A 23,092-nucleotide genomic window follows, 5' to 3' on the forward strand; every position below is an offset into this window, starting at 1 on the left:
AGAACGAGGATGGATCTGGACTGGATGGGGCAGCACTGGCAAAGAACGGATATTCCCCTAGAAACAAATGATGTAAATCCAGTTCCTCAATCTCCCCCCATCAGTAAGGGTGAGTTAGAGAAGCTTTTCCTACCAAACAGGCCTTCTGCTTCACAACTGAAAATAGGAAAAGGGTCTGGACACCCCCTACATTTATTTCTGGGTCCAGTGTTTCCCTCCACCATCTTACTGACTGCTCAATCTCTTACACAGTGGCTGGATTTATTGCCTCCCACTAACTGGGAAAAAGAAAAAAAGAACCCCGTCACCAAACATATAAGGATCTCATTGCACAAAGCTTCCTCCAAGCAACGGATGTGCATCTTTTGCAATCGTCTTCCATGGGAGGACAGTCTATAACTGTCAGGTAGTCCCTGACTTGCAGGGACACTGCAACGGTCATAAACACGAGTTGGTTGCCAGGCATCTGAATTATGATCAGGTCATAACTGAGAAAAATGGTCGTAAGTCACATTTTTCAGTGCCGTTGCAACTTTGAATGGTCACTAAATGAACTGTTGTAATTAAGCAAACCCATTGTTCATCGTGGGCCAATTTTTGCCAGAAATTGGAAGTCAGCTGGAATTAAACGCCACTTTCTGGCAAAAAGAAACTTAACGAATCACAATCATGTGACTGCAGGACACTGCAAACAGCTGTAAATATGGGCTGATGTTGAGTGGACAAAATGCAGTCATGTGAGACCCTTTACCTGGGATGTTTTTCCCTTTTTCCCAAATAGTCACATGGTCCAATCAAGGTGCCACCTGGTTGCCAGGTAACATCACTCCTCCTCTCTCTGACCACCTGTGGAAATGTCTTTGGTTCCCAAAGGAAAGTGTTTTGTTTTGGATACCAAGCCCCAGATAACTTTATCCACCCCCCGTCCCTATCCCTCAGCTCCAGTGTGGCAACACTGAAGTGACCAAATGGCTTCGGTCAGGTCAGCTTCAGGGTTGACGGATGGCAGCCTAAGAGTGATTATTAATGGCTTCACTTCAGCTTGGAGGGAAGGATCGATAGCTCTGTCCTGGTACCATGTAGATGACCCCATGTAGATGACACCTGAGAGGAACCTGAGAGATGTCCCTAATACTTAAGATTCAGGAAGTCTGGGAGTTGGGAGTCCATGCAACTTAAAATTGCCAAGTTAATTTCTTTAGATCAAGGTGTCAAAATTCATTTCATTGAGGGCTGCATCTGGGTTGCTTTTTACCTTGGGGGGCGAAGGTGGGTGTTGCCCAGATGAGTGTGGCTAGAGTGGGCATGGCCAGCTCAATGTTACTCATGTTGGGGGCACCTTTGGTGGCCAAATGTTAAGGCAGGACTTCCCTCGGACCCTCCCTCACTCTCATTATAGTCTCCTTCCTTCCTTCCTTCCTTCCTTCCTTCCTTCCTTCCTTCCTTCCTTCCTTCCTTCCTCCCTCCCTCCCTCCCTCCCTCCCTCTTTACTCTCCTTCCTTCATACATAAGGGCCAGAACACACATAAGAATAAGGACACACATTAGTATTTATTTCACATAAGTTTATATTATAAATTTACATAAGCTTAAACAAAAACAAATCTTCACAGAATTACACTTCATACATTTAGTAAAGTCCTACTTTGCATTATATCAGTGCAGTGCACAAAAGAATGATATGAAGTTATTGGACATTATTACATATTATGTAATAATTTCGGACAATTAGAGCAATGTGACAGTACAATCAATGATACAGAAAGGCGAGACCGAGATATTTCTATGATCACATTACATTTTACAATTTGGAGTCAAATGTGTGTGGGGAATTGGAAAGCTACATGAAGCTTTATTGAGTTTATTGGGTTGGAGTTTCTTAGTAGGAATGCTGACAATAAGCAGTGTTGCTCACCACCAAATGAGCCAATGCTTCACATGTAGCCTCAAAACGGATACATTGACCTTTTCCCAAGCTTTTGTTGTAATCTGGGGATCGATAAGAATCAGAATTCTCAATTAATAGGATTTCAGACTGCCCAATACTGTCTTCAGTGTATTATGGGGTAGTTCGTAGGTGTGGCCAGCAAAGCATGTGTGAACTTGTGGGAAGTCTGAAGGACTGGCCTGAGGTTAGATTCTGCATCAAGCGTTTTACATGATTTACATTAATTCAAAGAATGTAGTTTGATTTTAGAGAGTTTGATTTCTGACTTCTCTTCCGCGTATTAAGACCAGAAATCATTTAAGATAATATGCTGTATTCAGGGATTGTAATTTCCAAAGCCACTCTGATGAACTGTTGTAACTGTGGCCACAGCTACGGTGTTTAAAACAATGACCAAAATAATACCCAGAACGATCGATGCAATCCCCAATCCAAGCGCCGTGTGATCCAAGGTGAGTGCCAGTCTGGAATATCTCTTAGCAGATGCGATATCTCTCTGGTGATTGGCCTCTTGAGTCTGGGGGGGCGGGGGGAGGAAAGAGGTAAAAAGAAGATTATTGAGACCTATATAATTGACTCTGGGCATGTGGGAGGGCAAAGAGGAGACAAATGTTTAAACATGCATGAGAACACAATTATTTGAATGGTAAATTGAAGGCAGAAGGAGAGGAAAAATAGAACAAGAAGAAAAGAAATACGCAAGGAAGAGGCAAAGGAAGAAAAGGGTAAAGAGAAATGCACTATATACAGAATGAAACCAAAGATGGATGAGCGCAGTATTTATTCTGTGAGGGCCAGAGGTGCAGATTCTGAGCAGTTCTGGAGAACCGGTAGCAGAAAATTTGAGTAGTTCAGAGAACCGGCAAATCCCACCTCTGACTGGCCCCACCAACCCCATCGATTCTCTGCCTCCCATTGACTCCCAGCTAATCGGCTGGGTCTCCTTTGGTTGCCCTGCACAGGAGAACGGAGCTGGAAAGCAGGATAGTGAGGTAGGGAGGGAATGGGATTTTGTAGTATCCTTCCCCCAGGAATGGGCTGGTGCGGGAATGGAGATTTTACAGTGTCCTTCCCCTGCCACACCCACCAAGCCATGTCCACCAGGCCACGCCCACCAAACCACGCTATGCCCACTAAGCCACGCCCACAGAACTGGCAGTAATTTTTTTTGAATCCTACCACTAGTGTATGTTTTTGTGTTTGTGCAGACACTGATGTTATTGCAGAAGGACAAAATCAGTCTTGGTCTCAAATTAATTCAGTGGAATCCCTTTTTACCCATTTGGTACACTTGTACCCATATACCCAATTTTAGAAATCAAAATCTTTGATAACTACTCCAATCGATTTAGCTCATCAGGCTAAATGGAGGGTTTGTACAGGACTTCGGGTGATGTGAGAGTTTTCAAAGCAAGTTGCACTGGAAACAGCAACAGCAATGACAGATAAATAGATTTCTTGCAGGAAAAAAAAGGACTCTTTTACAAAAGGAACCTGGCAGCTACTGGAGACCTGTTTATGTTGAAACCTTACATGTCTTTCGACCACACATCCGAAGCAACAGGTTAAGAAACCATTGCCAATCTCTGTCAGCCAGGAGGGATAGTTTCCAGTTTTCTCCAGTTCATGTACCGACTGATCCGGCATCAGGCTGTTTGCTTGAATCTTTAAACAGTTCTCCTAGGTCAGGGAAGTCAAACTCAAGGCCTGTGGACTGTATCTGACCTGTGGGGTTGCCCTGGAAACAGTGAAGGACTGACCTGCGGTGCCTCTGTCGGCAAACACAGAGCTCCAGAGGGCCACACATGGCCCTCCCGAACTCCATTTTCGCTGGGACAGCGTTCGGGCTGTCATTGATGCCTCCTATATGAGTGACGTCAAGCTGGCTATGGCCACCATGACCACACCTACCTGGCCTCCTGAAGTCAAACACAGCCATTATGTGGCCCTCAATGAAATCGAGTCTGATAGCCCTGTCCTAGGTTATTTGCACACCCTGACTAATCATGGCATCAAAATTCCTGATAAACCAAATGGCCCTTGTCAGAGATGTTCACACCATCTTGCAATGTTTTGGTCTCTGTCTCTTGCTCAAATTTTCTGTCAAAGTGTACAAAGTTCTATTTATTTATTTGATGCCCTTCTCACTGTCAAAGGAGTCCTGGTGGCTTATAGAATAATAAAAACTTACCTATAAAAAATAATTAAAACGAGAAAGAATTAAATAGAGACAAGAAAACCAAGAGGACAAAAAGTTATGTGGGCGGAGTCTTCTCTCTTTTTCCCTCTCAACCACCTCCAGCATAGAGTGTCCTCATCAGGGTGACAAGCCAACTGACAGAGCCAAGTTTTAAGGCTCTTCTGAAAGGCCAAGAAAGTGGGGGACGGATCTCACCTCTGAGGGGATGGAAGCCTTTGAGCCAGTTCGGATCAGGAAACAGGTTTCATAAATTTGACTGGAACTCTTCTTGCGTAATGCACGCTACATTGCAATAGTAGTGTAAAATAATTTAACAACTGGGTTTGCCCAGGGTCAAGTTGGTTGTCATGGGAGGTGTGACTCATCCCCGTCCTCCAACTCCACCACACATATGGGACAAGTCTCCCAAGATGGCCAACCTGACCTTTGGAGAACAGGTTGTTAAATTAACCACCCCCACTATCAAGATGGATCCTGGGCGCTGTGCTGCGCTGCTATGGAGAAACGGGCAACACAGCAGCCAGCACGAGGGAAGGAGGAGGAGCAGGGAGAAGAAAGAGGGAAAGCGACCTTCTCCTTCCCCTGTGCCGGCTGCTTTGTTGCCCATTTCTCCATTGCAGCACAGCGCCCTGGATCCACCTTGATAGCAGAGGTGGTTAATTTAAGAAGTTCTCCTGAACTAGTGAGAAGCCGCTGAATCCCACCACTAGTACACAACCAGATTATTCAAAGTCTAGCTGTTGTTTTCCCTTCCACCCCTCTTATTTCTCAGGAAATTAGGGCATTTGAGTTTCTTTCTCAGGTTTCCCTTGTTTCCTGGGTTTAAAGCCTGTTAAATAATCATCCCCCACTATCAAGATGGATCCTGGGCGCTGTACTGCACTGCTATGGAGAAACGGGCAACACAGCAGCCAGCACGAGGGAAGGAGGAAGTGGAGGGAGAAGAAAGAGGGAATGAAACCTTCTCCTTCCCCTATGCTGGCTGCTTTGTTGCCTCTTTCTCCATTGCAGCACAGCGCCATGGATCCACTTTGATAGCGGAGGTGGTTAATTTAACAACCGGTTCATCTGAACTGGTGCAAACCAGCTGAATCCTACCATGGCTACACTATCAGATTATTCAAAATCTGGCTGTTGTTTTCCCTTCCACCCCTCTTATTTCTCAGGAAATTGGGGCATTTGAGTTTCTTTCTCAGGTTTCCCTTGTTTCCTGGGTTTAAAGCCTGTTTTTTAACTATCTGGTTTCTCCAAGGTCATCTCTGTACCTTTCTATATATAAGAATCTGGTCATCAATTTGATGCCCATTTTTTTCTCCAATGTTCTCTCCAACATCCCCTGCTGTTGCATGAAGACATGTTGTGACCCAGATGCATAAAATCCAGCAGTGTTAGCTAAAATAGCACCTCTGATTCTCAGATGTTTTTAGAAGAAACTGACTGCATGATTTTTTTTTGCCTACATGTGGTTTTCTTGCTTCAATATGTATTCAATGGGTCTGCCCTTCGAAAGAACTTGGACTTTGTGTCTTTGGTGCAAAATACAGTAGTTCAGCTACTATCAAGAGTAAGTAACAGCGACATGCCTGTTCTTTGTTGCTCATTGGTTGTAAACAGGCATTGAGAGCCAATTCAAGGGGTTGGTTTAACTGTTCCTATAGCAAGAATGTCAAACTCAAGGCCTGGGGCCCAGATCTGGTCCATAGGGTGGTTAGATCTGGGCCACTGGGCCACCCTGGAAACAGCGAAGGACCAGCCATGGTATCTGTGCCAGCAAAAATGGAGGTTAGGAGGTCTATGGTCCTCCCGAGCTCCATTTTTGCTGGCAGACAGCTGCAGGAAGATCTCCCGATCCCTGCCTAGGCCACCACAGTTGCCACCAACATGAATGACATTGAGCTGGCCACGCCCATCCAAGCCATGCCCACCTGGCCCCATCAAACCCAACCCTGATTTGGCCCTCAATGAAATCGACACCTGTCCTATAACGTATCTTATCCTAAGAGCAGTAGGCTTCCGGCCTGGCTTGCATTTTACAATTTTTACAAACTATCCTGAACAGGATAGATAAAAGAAAAGGAAAGAAAAGGAAAGGAAAGGAAAGGAGGAAGGAAGGAAGGAAGGAAGGAATGAAGGAAGGAAGGAAGGAAGGAAGGAGCAAAGGACACGTAAAAGATAATTATGTTATTGGAGAAAAAGTACGAAGTCCATGTGAGGTCCATAATCTGCCATGGAAACTCATTAGGTGATTTAGTGCTTGCCTGTATAATTCTGCTGGTAGAAAATACTTGATTGGGCCTCTAGGGCCTTTGACATCTCTTCACCATTATGCTATCGTGAGAAAAACTTCTTTTTAGGGTTCTCTCCCTTGAGTCAGTATAGGAAAGGCAAGCCATCAATTCTATTGCAAACTCTTGCACCTTCCAATTCCTAGTCATCCAAAGTAGACTACAAAAGTAGTATTCTGATGTTTTTTTTAAAAAAAACTTATTTCAGCTAACATTCAAATCAGCAGGTCTAATGCACTTCTCTGAGGTATCCCTTCCCCTTTAAAAAAAATCACGATCGTTTGATATCTGAAACACTTAAAAAAACACAACATGTTCGCTAGAACGAATCCTATTCTATTACAGGTAGTGTTGTCAGCATGCTGGAGGGGTCAGTGTCATGCAATCATTATCTGCTACCTCCCCAGCTGGCTTCCAACACAATCAGTGGAAGAACCTGGATTTCCTAATCACTGGGAGATTCGCTTGATGGCTTTAGTGATTTGCTTAAAAACTGTGGCCATAAAGGTAATAAAATCAGGTGCCCCACCCTTGCTTAGCAACAAATTCTGGTCCCAATTCTGGTCATAAGTTGAAGACTGCATACCCTTTATCACATTCATCCATGCTTCTGCTTGCAATTCTATTTAATAGTACTTGAACAATACTTTAAGTTAAGGCAGCCTGATAGTGCATTGAAAGGAGCTCTTATCTCTGCAAAGCAAACTTTCCTTTTTTGAATTGTTTTTGAGCTCTGAGTAAGGACTTTTGTTAACAAACTTTGTATAGTTCATTCCCCTTTCCCAACCCCTTGCTCTGTTCCTTTTATTCCCTCTTCTTCTAGAGTCCTGTTCCTGGTTCACAGTTCACTGCAACAACTATTACCTCTTACTAAGATTAAACTAGCATTGGCCACACTCATCAGCAAAGCAAAGTTAGTCATCATCATCATCTCTCTCTCTCTCTCTCTCTCTCTCCCCCTCCCTCTCTCTTTGAAACTCACCTTTATAGAGAAAACCAAAGCAGCTATGCCCAAGGGGAGGCAGCAGCAAAGGAGGGTGAAAATGGAGTAGCCCAAATAATCTGGTTCATTGACAGATTGGACATTTGTGATGAGGATGGTTTGTTGAGGCTGCACAGGTATGGCTCCAGCAGGTCCAGCATAAGCTTGGTACTGGTATGGCATAGAGGGAGATGGCTGATACATTGGAGGTGGTGGATTAACAGCTGATTTCATGGGATCAGGCTGATGTCCAGGATGAAAGGATTCATTTATTTGAGATGTCTTCTCGTTCTCTGGATAGCTCATCTCGCAGCCTGCTCTCCTTTCCTTCCCTTCCTTGAAGTTCTGCAATGTCTCGCCTCGCTTCTCAGCAGACTTTTCTTCTTTATTTTTCAGATGCTCCCCCAAATACTGCTGATTTTTTTTCTTCTTTTCCCTTGGTTGCACTTTTCAATCCTCACTCTTCTTGCTTTGCTAGCGTCCTTCTCTCATGGAGGGAAACTTCTTTTTTCTGCAGATTGGCGTCAAACAGGTGATTTACTTTAGGGGAGAATTGCCCCACCCTCGGAAATAACAGTTCCTTATTGTCGCAGGATAAGGTTTGTCTGATGTGGGGAAGTGTGGCAATGAATAAACAGGGATGGATCTGGACTGGGTGGAGCAGCATTGGCAAAGAACAGATAGTTTTCCTAGCAGGAGATGACGTAAATCTAGTTACTCAATTTTTTTCCCCCTCAGTAAGGGTGAGTTACCGAAGCTCCTCCTACCAAACAGGCCTTCCACTTCACAACTGAAAATAGGAAAAGGGTCTGGACACCCCCTACATTTATTTCTGGGTCCAGTGTTTCCCTCCACCATCTTACTGACTGTTCAATCTCTTACACAGTGGCTGGATTTATCGCCTCCCACTAATTGGGAAAAAGGAAAAAAGAACCCCGTCACCAAACATATAAGGATGTCATTGCCCAAAGCTTCCTCCAAGCAACGGATGTGCATCTTCTGCAATCGTCTTCCAAGGGAGGCCAACCTATAAATGCCAGGTAGTCCCTGACTTATGACCACAACTGAGTCCAAAATTTCCGTACTCAAGAGAGACATTTGTTAAGTGACTTTTGCCCCATTTTACAACTTTTCTTGCCACAGTTAGCAGTAGCAATAGCACTTAGACTTATATACCGCTTTACAGCCCTCTCTAAGCAGTTTACAGAGTCAGCATGTTGCCCCCAACAATCTGGGTCCTCATTTTACCAGCTTCTGAAGGATGGAAGGCTGAGTCAACCTGGAGCCTGGTGAGGTTCGATCTGCCCAACTCCTGGCAGTTGTTAAGTGACTTGCTGCAAATGATAAGTTAGTAACACGGTTGTTAAATGAAACTGGCTACCCCATTGACTATGCTTGTCAGAAGGTCACAAAAATGGATTGTACGATCCCGGGATACTGTAACTGTTATAAATACAAATTAGTTGACAAGCATCTGAATTATGATCATATGAGAATGCTGCAAAGGTTGTACCTGTGAAAAACGGTCATAAGTCAAATTTTTCAGTGCTGTTGTAACTTTGAATGGTCACTAAATGAACTGTTGTAATTAAGCAAAGCCATTGTTCACCAGGGATCCATTTTTGCCCAAAATTGGAAGCCAACTGGAAGTAAATGCCAGTTTCTGGCAAAAAACAAACAAACGTAAATCACAATCGTGTGACTGAAGGACACTGGAAACAACTGTAAATATGGGCTGATGTTGAGTGGACAAAATGCAGTCATGTGATTGTGGAGGTTGGGCAGGGGAGGACGGAGGTTGGACCATCGGAACGTGAATCCTGCTGAACTCAGCTTCCTGGATCCTGAAGGAGGGGAACTCTTTGTGGACACTTTACCTGGGACGTTTTTCCTCTTTTCCCAAATGATCAGTCACATGGTCCAATCAGTCACCATGGGCCAATTTTTGCCAGAAACTGGAAGTTAGCTGGAAGTAAACACCAGTTTCTGGCAAAAAGAGACTTTATAAATCACAATCGTGTGACTGCAGGACACTGCAAACAACTATAAACATGGGCTCAGAGGTGATATTCAGCCAGTTCTGACAGGTTCTGGAGAATCGGTAGTGGAAATTTTGAGTAGTTCAGAGAACCGGCAAATATCTGCTCTGATTAGCTCCATCCCCATCTCTTCTCTGCCTCCCTCTGAGTCCCACCTGATTGGCTTTATCTTCTTTTGTTGCCCTGCACAGGAGAATGGAGCTGTAAAGCAGGTTAGTAGGGTGGGGAGGGAATGGGGATTTTGCAGTATCCTTCCCTTGCCATGCCCACCATGCCACACCCACCAAGCCACACCATGCCCACCAAGCCACGCCCATAGAACCAGTAGTAAAATTTTTTGAATATCATCACTGTATGGGCTGATGTTGAGTTGCCAAAATGCGGTCATGTGATTCTGGACAGGGGGGCAGGGGAGGTCGGAAGTTGGACCATCAGAACGTGAATCCTGCTGCACTCAGCTTCCTGGATCCTGAAGAAGGGGAACTCTTTGTGGACGCTTTACCTGGGAAGTAGCAACACCTTTGGCAAAGTTTGTTGTTCTTCATAAAATGGTGAAAAGATGGGTTAGATGATGTTGCTGTTGGATGGAGTCAGAATTGGCTGAACGGTGGTGTCAGTGATGCACTCATAGGAAACAAGACTCCGAGGAAGGTAGTTTCCTCAAAGAAGAGTTTTATTGGGTCTAGCATATTGGCTCATCTGGTTCACATCTGGTAAACACCGACTCTTAAGGTTCCCAGTGTTTTCACCAAATTAAAAGTAATAGTTTTTCCTCTTTTCCCAAACAATCAGTCACATGGTCCAATCAAGGTGCCGCCTGGTTGCCGGGTAACATCACTCCTCCTCTCTCTGACCACCTGTGGAAATGTCCTTGGTTCCCAAGGGAAAGTGTTTTGTTTTGGATACCAAGCCCCAGATAACTTTATCCCCCCATCCCTATCCCTCAGCTCCAGTGTGGCAACACTGGAGTGACCAAATGGCTTCGGTCAGGTCAGCTTGAAGATTGACAGATGGCAGCCTAAGGATGAACATTAATGGCTTCAGTTCAGCTTGGAGGGAAGGATTGATAGCTCTGTCCTGATACCATATAGATGACTCCGTGTAGATGACAGCGCTACCATGTAGATGTCTCCATATAGAGATGTCCTGGAAGATGTCCCCAATACTTAAGATTAAGGAATTCTGGGAGTTGGGAGTCCATGCATCTTAAAATTGCCAAGGTAATTTCTTTAGATCAAGGTGTCAAAATTGATTTCATTGAGGGCCTCATCTGGGTTGCTTTTGACCTTGGGGGGCCAGTGTGGGTGTGGCCAGGGTGAGTGTGGCTAGGGTGGGCATGGTCAGCTCAACATTACTCGTGTCAGGGGCACATACGGTAGCCAAGTGCTAAAGGCAGGACTTCCCTCAGACTCACCCTCTGTCAAGCCCAAAATTGTCATAAGTGTAGCCATTTTAGTTTGTCTTAGTATATATTCTTTTTCTTATTTTCCCTGTGATAGTCATGGGGGGAAAAGTTGCAGGCTTGACACATTCTTAAGGGGGGAGAAGTGGAGATAAATAGATTGTTATGGCTAGGGGATCTTCTTTCCCGTGGGAAATGAGCTGTCCGGGCTTGGGGCCCTTTAGCGCTGGAGGTGGAGATTTATGACATCAAGCAACGTTGTATTACTTCTATTGGGGAATGTGACTTTTGAGGGGGAGGGTTTCTAACTTCTAATATTGTGGGGTAATTCCAGGTTGAGTCAGATCTGGAATTACCATGGACTTTGCCAATGTGATGTTTTCCTAAATAAAAGAAATCTTATTGAAGATGGACTTTGTTATTTTTCTTTTAACATGGATTTCATTACTTGGAAGCCTGACACCTTCACTCTCCTCCATTTAATAAAGTTCTACTTTGTATTACATCAGTGCAGTGCACCAAATAATCTTATTGAGTTACAGAAGGGCAGATTCATGATATGTAATAGTTTCCAACAATTAGAGCAATGTGACAGTACAAACAATGATACAGAAAGGTATTCCTACTTTACAATTTGGAGTTAAATGTGCATCAGGATTGGGAAAGCTACATGAAGCCCTAAGATACCAGATTGTTCACTTTTGATTTGTGACATCACTGGGTCTTATATGTAATGATAATGTCTCATGGAGGATTGTTCCAGAGACAATATGAGGAATATCGTTATGGTAGATTTACAACAAATCGGGATTACAGTTCTCACATCTAGTGTATTTCATCCATTTCATACGAATTAGATTTAGAATTTATAACATGTATTTTAATATAAACAGTGATGCTCATCATCAAATGAGCCAATGCTTCACATGTGATCTCAAAATGGATCTTTTCCCAAGTTTTTGTTTTAATCTGGGGATCGATAAGAATCAGAATTCTTAATTAATAGGATTTCAGACTGCCCAATACTGTCTTCAGTGTATTATGGTGTAGTTCTTAGGTGTTGCCAGCAAAGCATGTGTGAAATAGTGAGAAGTCTGAAGGACCGCCTAAGGTTAGATTCTGCACCAAGCGTTTTACACGATTTACATTAATTCAAAGACCAAACCATAGTTTGATTTTAGATAGTTTCATTTCTGACTTCTCTTCCGTGTATTAAGAACAGAAATCATTTAAGATAATATGCTGTCTTCAGGGATTGTAATTTCCAAAGCCTCTCTGATGAACTGTGGTAACTGTGGTCACAGCTATGATGCTCAAACAAACATTAAAACAGTAACCACAATGATCGTTGCAATCCCCAATCCAATGGCCGTGTTATCCAAGATGAGTGCCACTCTGGAGTATTTCTTAGCAGACGCGATGTCTCCTTTTTGATTGGCCCCTTGAGTCTGAGGTGGGGGGAGGGGAAGGAAAGAGGTAAAAAGAAGATTATTGAGACCCATATAATTGGTTGACTCTGGGCATGTGGGAGAGCAAGCAGGAGACAAATGTCAAAACTTGTATGAGAACACGATTTTTAAAATGGTGAGCGTGAAGGCAGAAGGAGAGAGGAAAAGAAGAACAAGAAGAGAAGAAAGCATGTAAGAAAGAAGGAGATAAAGAAGAATGCACTATATACAGAATGAAACAAAAGAATGAAACAAAAGAGTGTTTATTCTCTATGTGTTTCTGCAAGCACTGATCTTATTGCAGAAGGGACAAGATCAGCCTGGGTCTCAAGTTAATTCAGTGGAATCCCTTTTTATCCATTTGGTGCACTTGTACCCATATACCCTATTTTAGAAATCAAAATCTTTGATAACTACTCCAATCGATTTCGCTCATCAGACTGAATGGAGGGTTTGCACAGGGCTTTGGGTGATGTGAGAGTTTTCAAAGCAAGTTGCGCTGGAAACAGAGTAACAGCAATGACAGGTAAATAGATTTCTTGCAGGAAAAAAAAGGACTCTTTTACAAAAGGAACCTGGCAGCTGCTGGAGACCTGTTCATGTTGAAATCAAGTGGTTACATGTCTTTCGACCACACATCCAAAGCAACAGGTTAGAAACCATTGCCAATCTCTATCAGCCAGGAGGGATAGTTTCCTGTTATCTCTTGTTTATACACAGATTTATCCAGCATTAGGCTGCTTGCTTGAATCTTTAAAGAAACAGTTCTCTGGGTTAGGGGTGTCAAACTTAAGGCCCTTGTTCCAGATCTGGCCTGCTGAGTAATTAAATCTGGCCCGCAGGGCTGCTCTGGAAACAGCCAAGGATGGGCACGTGTGGCTTCTGCCAGCAAAACTTGGTGCTCCATTTTTGGTTGCAACGGCCTCCTGAAACTCTCTGCGAGTGAAAATAGAACTCCAGAAGGCCCCAAGCTCCCTTTTCAGTGGCAAAGTGCTTGTGCTGCCAAAGGTGCCCCCGACATGAGTGACATTGAGCTGGCCACGTCCACCCTAGCCACACCCACCCATCCTCCTGTGGTCAAATACAACCCTGATGTGGCCCTCAATAAAATTGAGTTTGAACTTCTGCCTGTACTTCCTTCGCAGTTGGAGGGAGGTCGGCAATTGTCCGTGACTTCGCTTCAAGCTTTCCTTATTGGAGGGTCCCAATAAAGGCCAGAACCAACCTCGAGGGGGTGAGGAAAGGGGGACTCCCTGACAGGTAGAGGGGAACCACATCTCTCCTCCCTGGTAAGGAAAACCCTCTCCAAAGACAAGCTTGTAGCTGTAGCCAAAATGGCTGCCATGGAGACAGGTGTCAGTCTGAAAACCTCAGACTGTGCTGGAGTGAAGAAGCAGTGAATGGTGTGTGGACTGGGTGAAAATACTTTGAACTACAAAAGGTAAACCCAATAAAAATAACAGGAAAGAGATCTCACAGAGAACTGGACCACCGGCAATCTTAAAGTTACAGAAATATTTGAGAAACATAAAGAGTTTAATCTTTAAAATTTAAACAGAAAGGAAATAATTCAAAGAGAAAACTTTTACAAAAAATAATATAAAATTGGAATTGGTGATTGTACAGGATTTGGCATTGGATAGGCATTATTTAAAATGCTGAAATTGACTGTGAGAAAAAGGAAACAATAACATTTGAAAAAACTAGCAAAATTGATGAAAGTTTAAAGAAATGGGGAAAAAAGGTGGAAAGTAAAAACTGGAATAAGACTGCCACCTGCTGTTAAAGAAAAATCCTATAGATCCTTTAAACTTTATGACCTACTTAATGTGGATTTAATGGAAAATAAAAGGAACTGTATTACAACAAGACCCCAGAAAGTGGAAATATTAACATTAAGATAGTGTAGGAATATATGAAGATACTATCCCTGGATTTTTTGAAAAGTAATAGAATGATTAAACTCGGGAAATAAAGACTTAAGGATATTGGCTTCAAAGATCAAAGAAAGATGCTGGTTTAAATAAAGATTGCAGTACAATTGGATAATTGGACATAAAAATAAATTATGCAAAATAAAAATAAGCAAAATATGCAAAGAAATAGTATTGGAACTTCAAACTAAGAAAGAAATGATAAACAGAAGCTTGGACTTATGGAATAAAATACAGAGCATGGAAGAAAATTTAGAAATAGTGATGCAAACTACAGAAGAACAAGGAATGCAGGAGGAAGAAGACTACTTAAATAAAAGAGAAACCAGAAAAACAGAGCAAAGGAAACAACAAACAACACAAAAGGACAAAAAGGAAAATAAATTTAAAATGTTAATGATTGATGTAATAAATCAAGGGGAGAATATTCTGAAGGTTAAGCAACAGGAAAGGGAATTACAGAAAGATTTGGAGAGGATGGGTATAAAACCAGATAATTGGAAAAAGAAACAGTGGAAAGCAATAGAGAAAGGAGGAATGAGTAAGAGAAAGGGTCAAAAAATGATAGAAAATGGAAGGCAAGCTAGGAAGAGAGCAACTAATACAGTAAGGAGAGTAAGAGACAATGGTTGAAGATGCCTGTGCCAGCAAAAACGAAGCGCTCTCTGTCTCTCTCCCCCTCCCTCTCTCTTTGAAACTCACCTTTACAGAGAAAACCAGAGCAGCTATGCCCAAGGGGAGGAAGCAGCAAAGGAGGGTGAAGATGGAGTAGCCCAAATAATCTCGTACATGGACAGGTTGGACATTTGTGATGAGGATGGTTTGTTGAGGCTGCATAGGTATGGTTTCAGGAGGTCCAGCATAAGGTTGGTACTGCTGTGGCATAGAGGGAGATGGCTGATACATTGGAGGCGGTGGATTAACAGCTGATTTCATGGGATCAGGCTGATGTCCAGGATGAAACGATTCATTTACTTGAGATGTCTTCTCGTTCCCTGGATTGCTCATCTCGCAGCCTGCTCTCCTCTCCTTCCCTTCCTTGAAGTTCTGCAATGTCTCGCCTCGCTTCTCAGCAGACTCTTTGTTATTTTTCAGATGCTCCCCCAAATCTTGCTGATTCTTTTTCTTCTTTTCCCTTGGCTGCACTTTTCAATCCTCACTCCTCTTGCTTTGCTAGAGTCTTTCTCTCATGGACCGAAACTACTTCTTTTTTTTCTGCAGATTGGCTTCAGACAGGTGGTTGACTTTATGGTAGAATTGCTCCGCCCTCTGAAATAAAAGTTCCTTATTGTTGTAGGGTAAGGTTTATATGGTGTGGGGAAACGTGGCCATGATTAAGCAGAGATGGATCTTGACTGGGTGGGGCAGCACTGGCAAAGAAGGGATAGTCCCCTAGTGGGGGATGATATAAATCCAGTTCCTCAATCTCCCCCCCTCAGTAAGGGTGAGTTAGAGAAGCTTTTCCTACCAAACAGGCCTTCCGCTTCACAACTGAAAATAGGAAAAGGGTCTGGACACCCCCTACATTTATTTCTGGGTCCAGTGTTTCCCTCCACCATCTTACTGACTGCTCAATCTCTTACACAGTGGCTGGATTTATCGCCTCCCACTAATTGGGAAAAAGGAAAAACAACCCTGTCACCACACATATAAGGATGTCATTGCCCAAAGCTTCCTCCAAGCAATGGACGTGCATCTTGTGCAATTGTCTTCCAAGGGAGGCCAGCCTATAAAAGCCAGGTAGTCCCTGACTTATGACCACAACTGAGTCCAAAATTTCCGTACTCAAGAGAGACATTTGTTAAGTGACTTTTGCCCCATTTTACAACTTTTCTTGCCACAGTTAGCAGTAGCACTTAGACTTATATACCGCTTTACAGCCCTCTCTAAGCAGTTTACAGAGTCAGCATGTTGCCCCCAACGATCTGGGTCCTCATTTTACCAGCCTCTGAAGGGTGGAAGGCTGAGTCAACCTGGAGCCTGGTGAGGTTCGATCTGCCCAACTTCTGGCAGTTGGTAAACGATTTGCTGCAAATGTTAAGTTAGTAACACGGTTGTTAAATGAAACTGGCTAAGCCATTGTTCACCAGGGGTCAATTTTTGCTAAAAATTGGAAGCCAACTGGAAGTAAATGCCAGTTTCTGGAAAAAAAACCCCCAAAACAAACATAAATCACAATCATGTGACTGAAGGACACTGCAAACAACTGTAAATATGGGCTGATGTTGAGTGGACAAAATGCAGTCATGTGATTGTGGAGGCTGGGCAGGGGAGGACGGAGGTTGGACCATCAGAACAAAGATCCTGCTGCACTCAGCTTCCTGGATACTGAAGGAGACACTTTATCTGGGACGTTTTTTCCTTTTTCCCAAACAGTCACATGGTCCAATCAAGGTGCCTCCTGGTTGCCAGGTAACATCACTCCTCCTCTCTCTGACCACCTGTGGAAATGTCTTTGGTTCCCAAAGGAAAGTGTTTTGTTTTGGATACCAAGCCCCAGATAACTTTATCCCACCCCCCATCCCTATCCCTCAGCTCCAGTGTGGCAACACTGAAGTGACCAAATGGCTTCGGTCAGGTCAGCTTCAGGGTTGACGGATGGCAGCCTAAGAGTGATCATTAGTGGCTTCACTTCAGCTTGGAGGGAAGGATCGATAGCTCTGTCCTGGTACCATGTAGATGACCCCATGTAGATGACACCTGAGAGGAACCTGAGAGATGTCCCTAATACTTAAGATTCAGGAAGTCTGGGAGTTGGGAATTGCCAAGTTAATTTCTTTAGATCAAGGTGTCAAACTCGATTTCATTGAGGGCTGCATCTGGGATGCTTTTGACCTTGGGGGGCGAAGGTGGGTGTTGCCCAGATGAGTGTGGCTAGAGTGGGCATGGCCAGCTCAACGTTATTCATGTTGGGGGCACCTTTGGTGGCCAAGTGTTAAGGCAGGACTTCCCTTGGACCCTCCCTCACTCTCATTATAGTCTCCTTCCTTCCTTCCTTCCTTCCTTCCTTCCTTCCTCCCTTCCTTCCTTCCTTCCTTCCTTCCTTCCTTCCTTCCTTCCCTCCCTCCCTCCCTCCCTCCCTCCCTCTTCATTCTCCTTCCTTCATACATAAGGGCCAGAACACACATAAGAATAAGGACACACATTAGTATTTATTTCACATAAGTTTATATTATAAATTTACATAAGCTTAAACAAAAACAAATCTTCACAGAATTATACTTCATACATTTAATAAAGTCCTACTTTGCATTATATCAGTGCAGTGCACAAAAGAATGATATCAAGAGCAATGTGACAGAACATATTATGTAATAATTTCCAACAATTAGGGCAATGTGACAGTACAATCAATGATACAGAAAGGCAAGACCGAGATATTTCTATGATGGCATTACATTTTACAATTGGAGTCAAATGTGTGTGGGGAATTGGAAAGCTACATGAAGCTTTATTGAGTTTATTGGGTTGGAGTTTCTTAGTAGGAATGCTGACAATAAGCAGTGTTGCTCACCACCAAATGAGCCAATGCTTCACATGTAGCCTCAAAACGGATATATTTACCTTTTCCCAAGCTTTTGTTGTAATCTGGGGATCGATAAGAATCAGAATTCTCAATTAATAGGATTTCAGACTGCCCAATACTGTCTTCAGTGTATTATGGGGTAGTTCGTAGGTGTGGCCAGCAAAGCATGTATGAACTAGCGGGAAGTCTGAAGGACTGGCCTAAGGTTAGATTCTGCACCAAGCGTTTTACACGATTTACATTAATTCAAAGAATGTAGTTTGATTTTAGATAGTTTGATTTCTGACTTTTCTTCCGCGTATTAAGACCAGAAAGCATTTAAGATAATATGCTGTCTTCAGGGATTGAAATTTCCAAAGCCACCCTGATGAACTGTGGTAATTTTTGTGGTCACAGCTACGGAGCTGAAAACAATGGCCATAATAATACCCAGAACGATCGATGCAATCCCCAATCCAAGCGCCGTGTGATCCAAGGTGAGTGCCAGTCTGGAATATCTCTTAGCAGATGCGATATCTCTCTGGTGATTGGCCTCTTGAGTCTGGGGGGACAGGGGGAGGAAAGAGGTAAAAAGAAGATTATTGAGACCCATATAATTGACTCTGGGCATGTGGGAGGGCAAAGAGGAGACAAATGTTTAAACATGCATGAGAACACAATTATTTGAATGGCAAATTGAAGGCAGAAGGAGAGGAAAAATAGAACAAGAAGAAAAGAAATACGCAAGGAAGAGGCAAAGGAAGAAAAGGGTAAAGAGAAATGCACTATATACAGAATGAAACCAAAGATGGATGAGCGTAGTATTTATTCTGTGAGGGCCAGAGGTGCAGATTCTGAGCAGTTCTGGAGAACCGGTAGCAGAAAATTTGAGTAGTTCAGAGAACCGGCAAATCCCACCTCTGACTGGCCCCACCAACCCCATTGATTCTCTGCCTCCCATTGACTCCCAGCTAATCGGCTGGGTCTTCTTTGGTTGCCCTGCACAGGAGAACGGAGCTGGAAAGCAGGATAGTGAGGTAGGGAGGGAATGGGATTTTGTAGTATCCTTCCCCCAGGAATGGGCTGGTGCGGGAATGGAGATTTTACAGTGTCCTTCCCCTGCCACACCCACCAAGCCATGCCCGCCAGGCCACACCCACCAAACCACGCTATGCCCACTAAGCCACGCCCACAGAACTGGCAGTAAATTTTTTTGAATCCTACCACTAGTGTATGTTTTTGTCTTTGTGCAGACACTGATGTTATTGCAGAAGGACAAAATCAGTCTTGGTCTCAAATTAATTCAGTGGAATCCCTTTTTATCCATTTGGTGCACTTGTACCCATATACACTATTTTAGAAATGAAAGTCTTTGATAACTATTCCAATCGATTTAGCTCATCAGGCTAAATAGAGGGGTTGTATAGGACTTTGGGTGATGTGAGAGTTTTCAAAGCAAGTTGCACTGGAAACAGAGTAACAGCAATGACAGGTAAATAGATTTCTTGCAGGAAAAAAAGGACTCTTTTACAAAAGGAACCTGGTAGCTGCTGGATACCTGTTCATGTTGAAATCAAGTGCTTACATGTCTTTCGACCACACATCCAAAGCAACAGGTTAGAAACCATTGGCAATCTCTATCAGCCAGGAGGGATAGTTTCCCGTTATCTCTTGTTTATACACAGATTTATCCAGCATTAGGCTGCTTGCTTGAATCTTTAAAGAAACTGTTCTCTGGGTTAGGGGTGTCAAACTTAAGGTCCTTGTTCCAGATCTGGCCTGCTGAGTAATTAAATCTGGCCCGCAAGGCTGCTCTGGAAACAGCCAAGGATGGGCATGTGTGGCTTCTGCCAGCAAAACTTGGTGCTCCATTTTTGGTCCGACTACTTAAATAAAAGAGAAACCAGCAAAACAGAGCAAAGGAAACAACAAACAACACAAAAGGACAAAAAGGAAAATAAATTTAAAATGTTAATGATTGATGTAATAAATCAAGGAGAGAATATTCTGAAGGTTAAGCAACAGGAAAGGGACTTACAGGAAGAAGATTTGGAGAGGATGGGTGTAAAACCAGATAACTGGAAAAAGAAACAGTGGAAAGCAATAGAGAAAGGAGGAATGAGTAAGAGAAAGGGTCAAAAAATGATAGAAAATGGAAGGCAAGCTAGGAAGAGAGCAACTAATACAGTAAGGAGAGTAAGAGACGATGGTTGAAGATGGGAAGGATAAGGATTCCATATGAATGGGTGTTTTATTAATTAAGATATATAATTATTGCTTTTGATAAACCTGGAATTAATACTTTACCATATAATTATTATTAAAGATATATAACAAATCAATTAGAATAAAAATAAGGATTAATACTTTAATTGGAATAAATATGAAAACAGGATTTTATTATAGGATTATTTAAGATATATAATTGTTTATGGAATATACAAGAAAATCAATACGATAGTATGGGGAAAGAAATGCCATGTGGAATCTGATTGAGAATATATATCTACATATTATATGGTAGTAGATAAAAATGATTATATTGTTATTAGACTGTACAATTTGTTAAATGAAAATAAGATGGAAAATATGATTTGTGTAATGTAATGAAATTAGAGAGGGAGGTTGTTTAAAAAAATACAATGGTGGCAAAATCAATATTAAAAAGGGGATAAATATTGGATAATATAAATTAAGATGAATTTATGAATGATTAATAGAATAATATAATTTGATAAAATTTGCAAATATGATGAATAGAAGAATATGTGTTAGAAACAAATGACATTAAGAATATTATATAAAGTAATCTATGAGAATATTGAATGAAAAATGGGTAATAGGTAATGATATGAGATCAGATAAGAAAGCTAATAGTAGGAATATATAATTATGTTCATGTTTGTTTTAAAATGTTAAAAAATCTGGAACCACACTGTTCACCCAAAGATTTTGTTTATTTTAAAAAAATGAAAATAAAAAATGTATTGAAAAAAAATGAAATTGAGTTTGACGCCCCCCCGTCCTAGGTTATTTGCAAACCCTGACTAATCATGGCATCAAATCTCTCAAGATGGCCAACTTGACCTTTGGAGAACAGGTTGTTAAATTAACCACCCCCACTATCAAGATGGATCCTGGGCGCTGTGCTGCGCTGCTATGGAGAAACGGGCAACACAGCAGCCAGCACGAGGGAAGGAGGAGGAGCAGGGAGAAGAAAGAGGGAAAGCGACCTTCTCCTTCCCCTATACTGGCTGCTTTGTTGCCCATTTCTCCATTGCAGCACAGCGCCATGGATCCACTTTGATAGCGGAGGTGGTTAATTTAACAACCGTTTCAACTGAACTGGTGCAAACCAGCTGAATCCTACCATGGCTACACTATCAGATTATTCAAAATCTGGCTGTTGTTTTCCCTTCCACCCCACCTCTGGTTTCTCCAAGGTCATCTCTGTACCTCTCTCTATATAAGAATTTGGTCATCAATTTGATGCCCATTTTTTTCTCCAATGTTCCCTCCAACATCCCCTGCTGTTGCATGAAGACATGTTGTCACCCAGATGCATAAAATCCAGCACTGTTAGCTAAAATAGCACCTCTGATTCTCAGATGATTTTAGAAGAAACTGACCGCATGGAGGGTTTTTTTTGCCTACATGTGGTTCTGTTTCTTCAACACATATTCAATGGGGCTGCCCTTTGAAAGGACTTGGATTTTACCCTTTTGGTGCAAAATAGAATAGCCCAGCTACTATCAAGAGTAAGTAACAGTGAAACACCTGTTCTTTGTTGCTCATTGGTTGCAAACAGGCATTGAGGGCCAATTCAAGGGGTTGGTTTAACTGTTCCTATAGCAGGGGCGTCAAACTCAAGGCCTGGGGGCCGGATATGGTCCATGGGGTGCTTAGATCTGGGCCGCAGGGCTATCTGGAAACAGTGAAGGACTGGCCCACGGTGCCTGTGCCAGCAAAAACGAAGCTCTCTCTCTCTCTCTCTCTCTCTCTCCCCCTCCCTCTCTCTTTGAAACTCACCTTTATAGAATAAATCAAAGCAGCTATGCCCAAGGGGAAGCAGCAGCAAAGGAGGGTGAAGATGGAGTAGCCCAAATAATCTCGTTCATGGACAGGTTGGACATTTGTGATGGGGATGGTTTGTTGAGGCTGCAGAGGTATGGTTTCAGGAGGTCCAGCATAAGGTTGGTACTGCTGTGGCATAGAGGGAGATGGCTGATACATTGGAGGTGGTGGATTAACAGCTGATTTCATGGGATCAGGCTGATGTCCAGGATGAAAGGGTTCATTTATTTGAGATGTCCTCTCGTTCCCTGGATTGCTCATCTTGCAGCCTGCTCTCCTCTCCTTCCCTTCCTTGAAGTTCTGCAATGTCTGGCCTCGCTTCTCAGCAGACTCTTCTTCTTTTTCCTCAAATTTTTTCCTCAAATGCTCCCCAAGTCCTGCTGATTTTTTTTCTTCTTTTCCCTTGGTTGCACTTTTCAATCCTCACTCCTCTTGCTTTGCTAGCGTCCTTCTCTTATGGAGGGAAACTTCTTTTTTCTGCAGATTGGCGTCAAACAGGTGGTTGACTGTATGGTAGAATTGCCCCACCCTCAGAAATAAAAGTTCCTTATTGTTGTAGGGTAAGGTTTATATGGTGTGGGGAAACGTGGCCATGAATAAGCGGAGATGGTTCTTGACTGGGTAGGGCAGCACTGGCAAAGAAGGGATAGTCCCCTAGTAAGGGATGATATAAATCCAGTTCCTCAATCTCCCCCCATCAGTAAGGGTGAGTTAGAGAAGCTTTACCTACCAAACAGGCCTACTACTTCACAACTTAAAATAGGGAAAGGGTCTGGACACCCCCTACATTTATTTCTGGGTCCAGTGTTTCCCTCCACCATCTTACTTACTGCTCAATCTCTTACACAGTGGCTGGATTTATTGCCTTCCACTAATTGGGAAAAAGGAAAAACAACCCTGCCACCAAACATATAAGGATGTCATTGCCCAAAGCTTCCTCCAAGCAACGGATGTGCATCTTCTGCAATCGTCTTCCAAAGGAGGCCAACCTATAAATGCCAGGTAGTCCCTGACTTATGACCACAACTGAGTCCAAAATTTCTGTACTCAAGAGAGACATTTGTTAAGTGACTTTTGCCCCATTGTACAACTTTTCTTGCCACAGTTAGCAGGAGCACTTAGACTTATATACCACTTCACAGTGCTTTTACAGCCCTCTCTAGGGGGTTTACAGAGTCAGCATGTTGCCCCCAACAATCTGGGTCCTCATTTTATCCACCTCAGAAGGATGGAAGCAGGGTGGGATTCAACTGGTATAACAACTGGTTTGGTGAG

At 42.9% G+C, this 23,092-nt stretch overlaps 2 protein-coding genes and 1 long non-coding RNA gene across 3 annotated transcripts; 1 reads left to right on the top strand and 2 right to left on the bottom strand.

Annotated features, from left to right (window-relative positions):
• Positions 1 to 1,532: 1,532 nt before the first annotated feature.
• Positions 1,533 to 8,066, bottom strand: LOC148124928 (trafficking regulator of GLUT4 1-like). Its single transcript, XM_087939970.1, has 2 exons — positions 7,416 to 8,066; positions 1,533 to 2,465 (listed from the first exon to the last, which is right to left on the bottom strand). The coding sequence occupies exons 1-2, from the start codon at positions 7,719 to 7,721 to the stop codon at positions 2,265 to 2,267; spliced, it is 507 nt and encodes a 168-aa protein (XP_087796096.1). The 5' UTR covers positions 7,722 to 8,066; the 3' UTR covers positions 1,533 to 2,264.
• LOC148124929 (uncharacterized) lies at positions 1,628 to 17,628 on the top strand. Its single transcript, XR_015744820.1, has 3 exons — positions 1,628 to 1,744; positions 11,407 to 11,472; positions 17,605 to 17,628. It is a non-coding gene; the product is annotated as an uncharacterized LOC148124929 (long non-coding RNA).
• A 369-nt stretch (positions 17,629 to 17,997) lies between these two features.
• Positions 17,998 to 22,395, bottom strand: LOC148124930 (dispanin subfamily A member 2b-like). Its single transcript, XM_087939969.1, has 2 exons — positions 21,773 to 22,395; positions 17,998 to 18,305 (listed from the first exon to the last, which is right to left on the bottom strand). Exons 1-2 carry the CDS (start codon positions 22,076 to 22,078, stop codon positions 18,102 to 18,104), a joined length of 510 nt encoding a protein of 169 aa, XP_087796095.1. The 5' UTR covers positions 22,079 to 22,395; the 3' UTR covers positions 17,998 to 18,101.
• Between the last annotated feature and the right edge of the window lie 697 nt (positions 22,396 to 23,092).

Source organism: Pseudonaja textilis, chromosome 10, assembly GCF_049901715.1.
Source record: "Pseudonaja textilis isolate UNSWEBS1 chromosome 10, rPseTex1.2, whole genome shotgun sequence".
In the NCBI taxonomy this organism is placed as follows: Eukaryota; Metazoa; Chordata; class Lepidosauria; order Squamata; family Elapidae; genus Pseudonaja; species Pseudonaja textilis.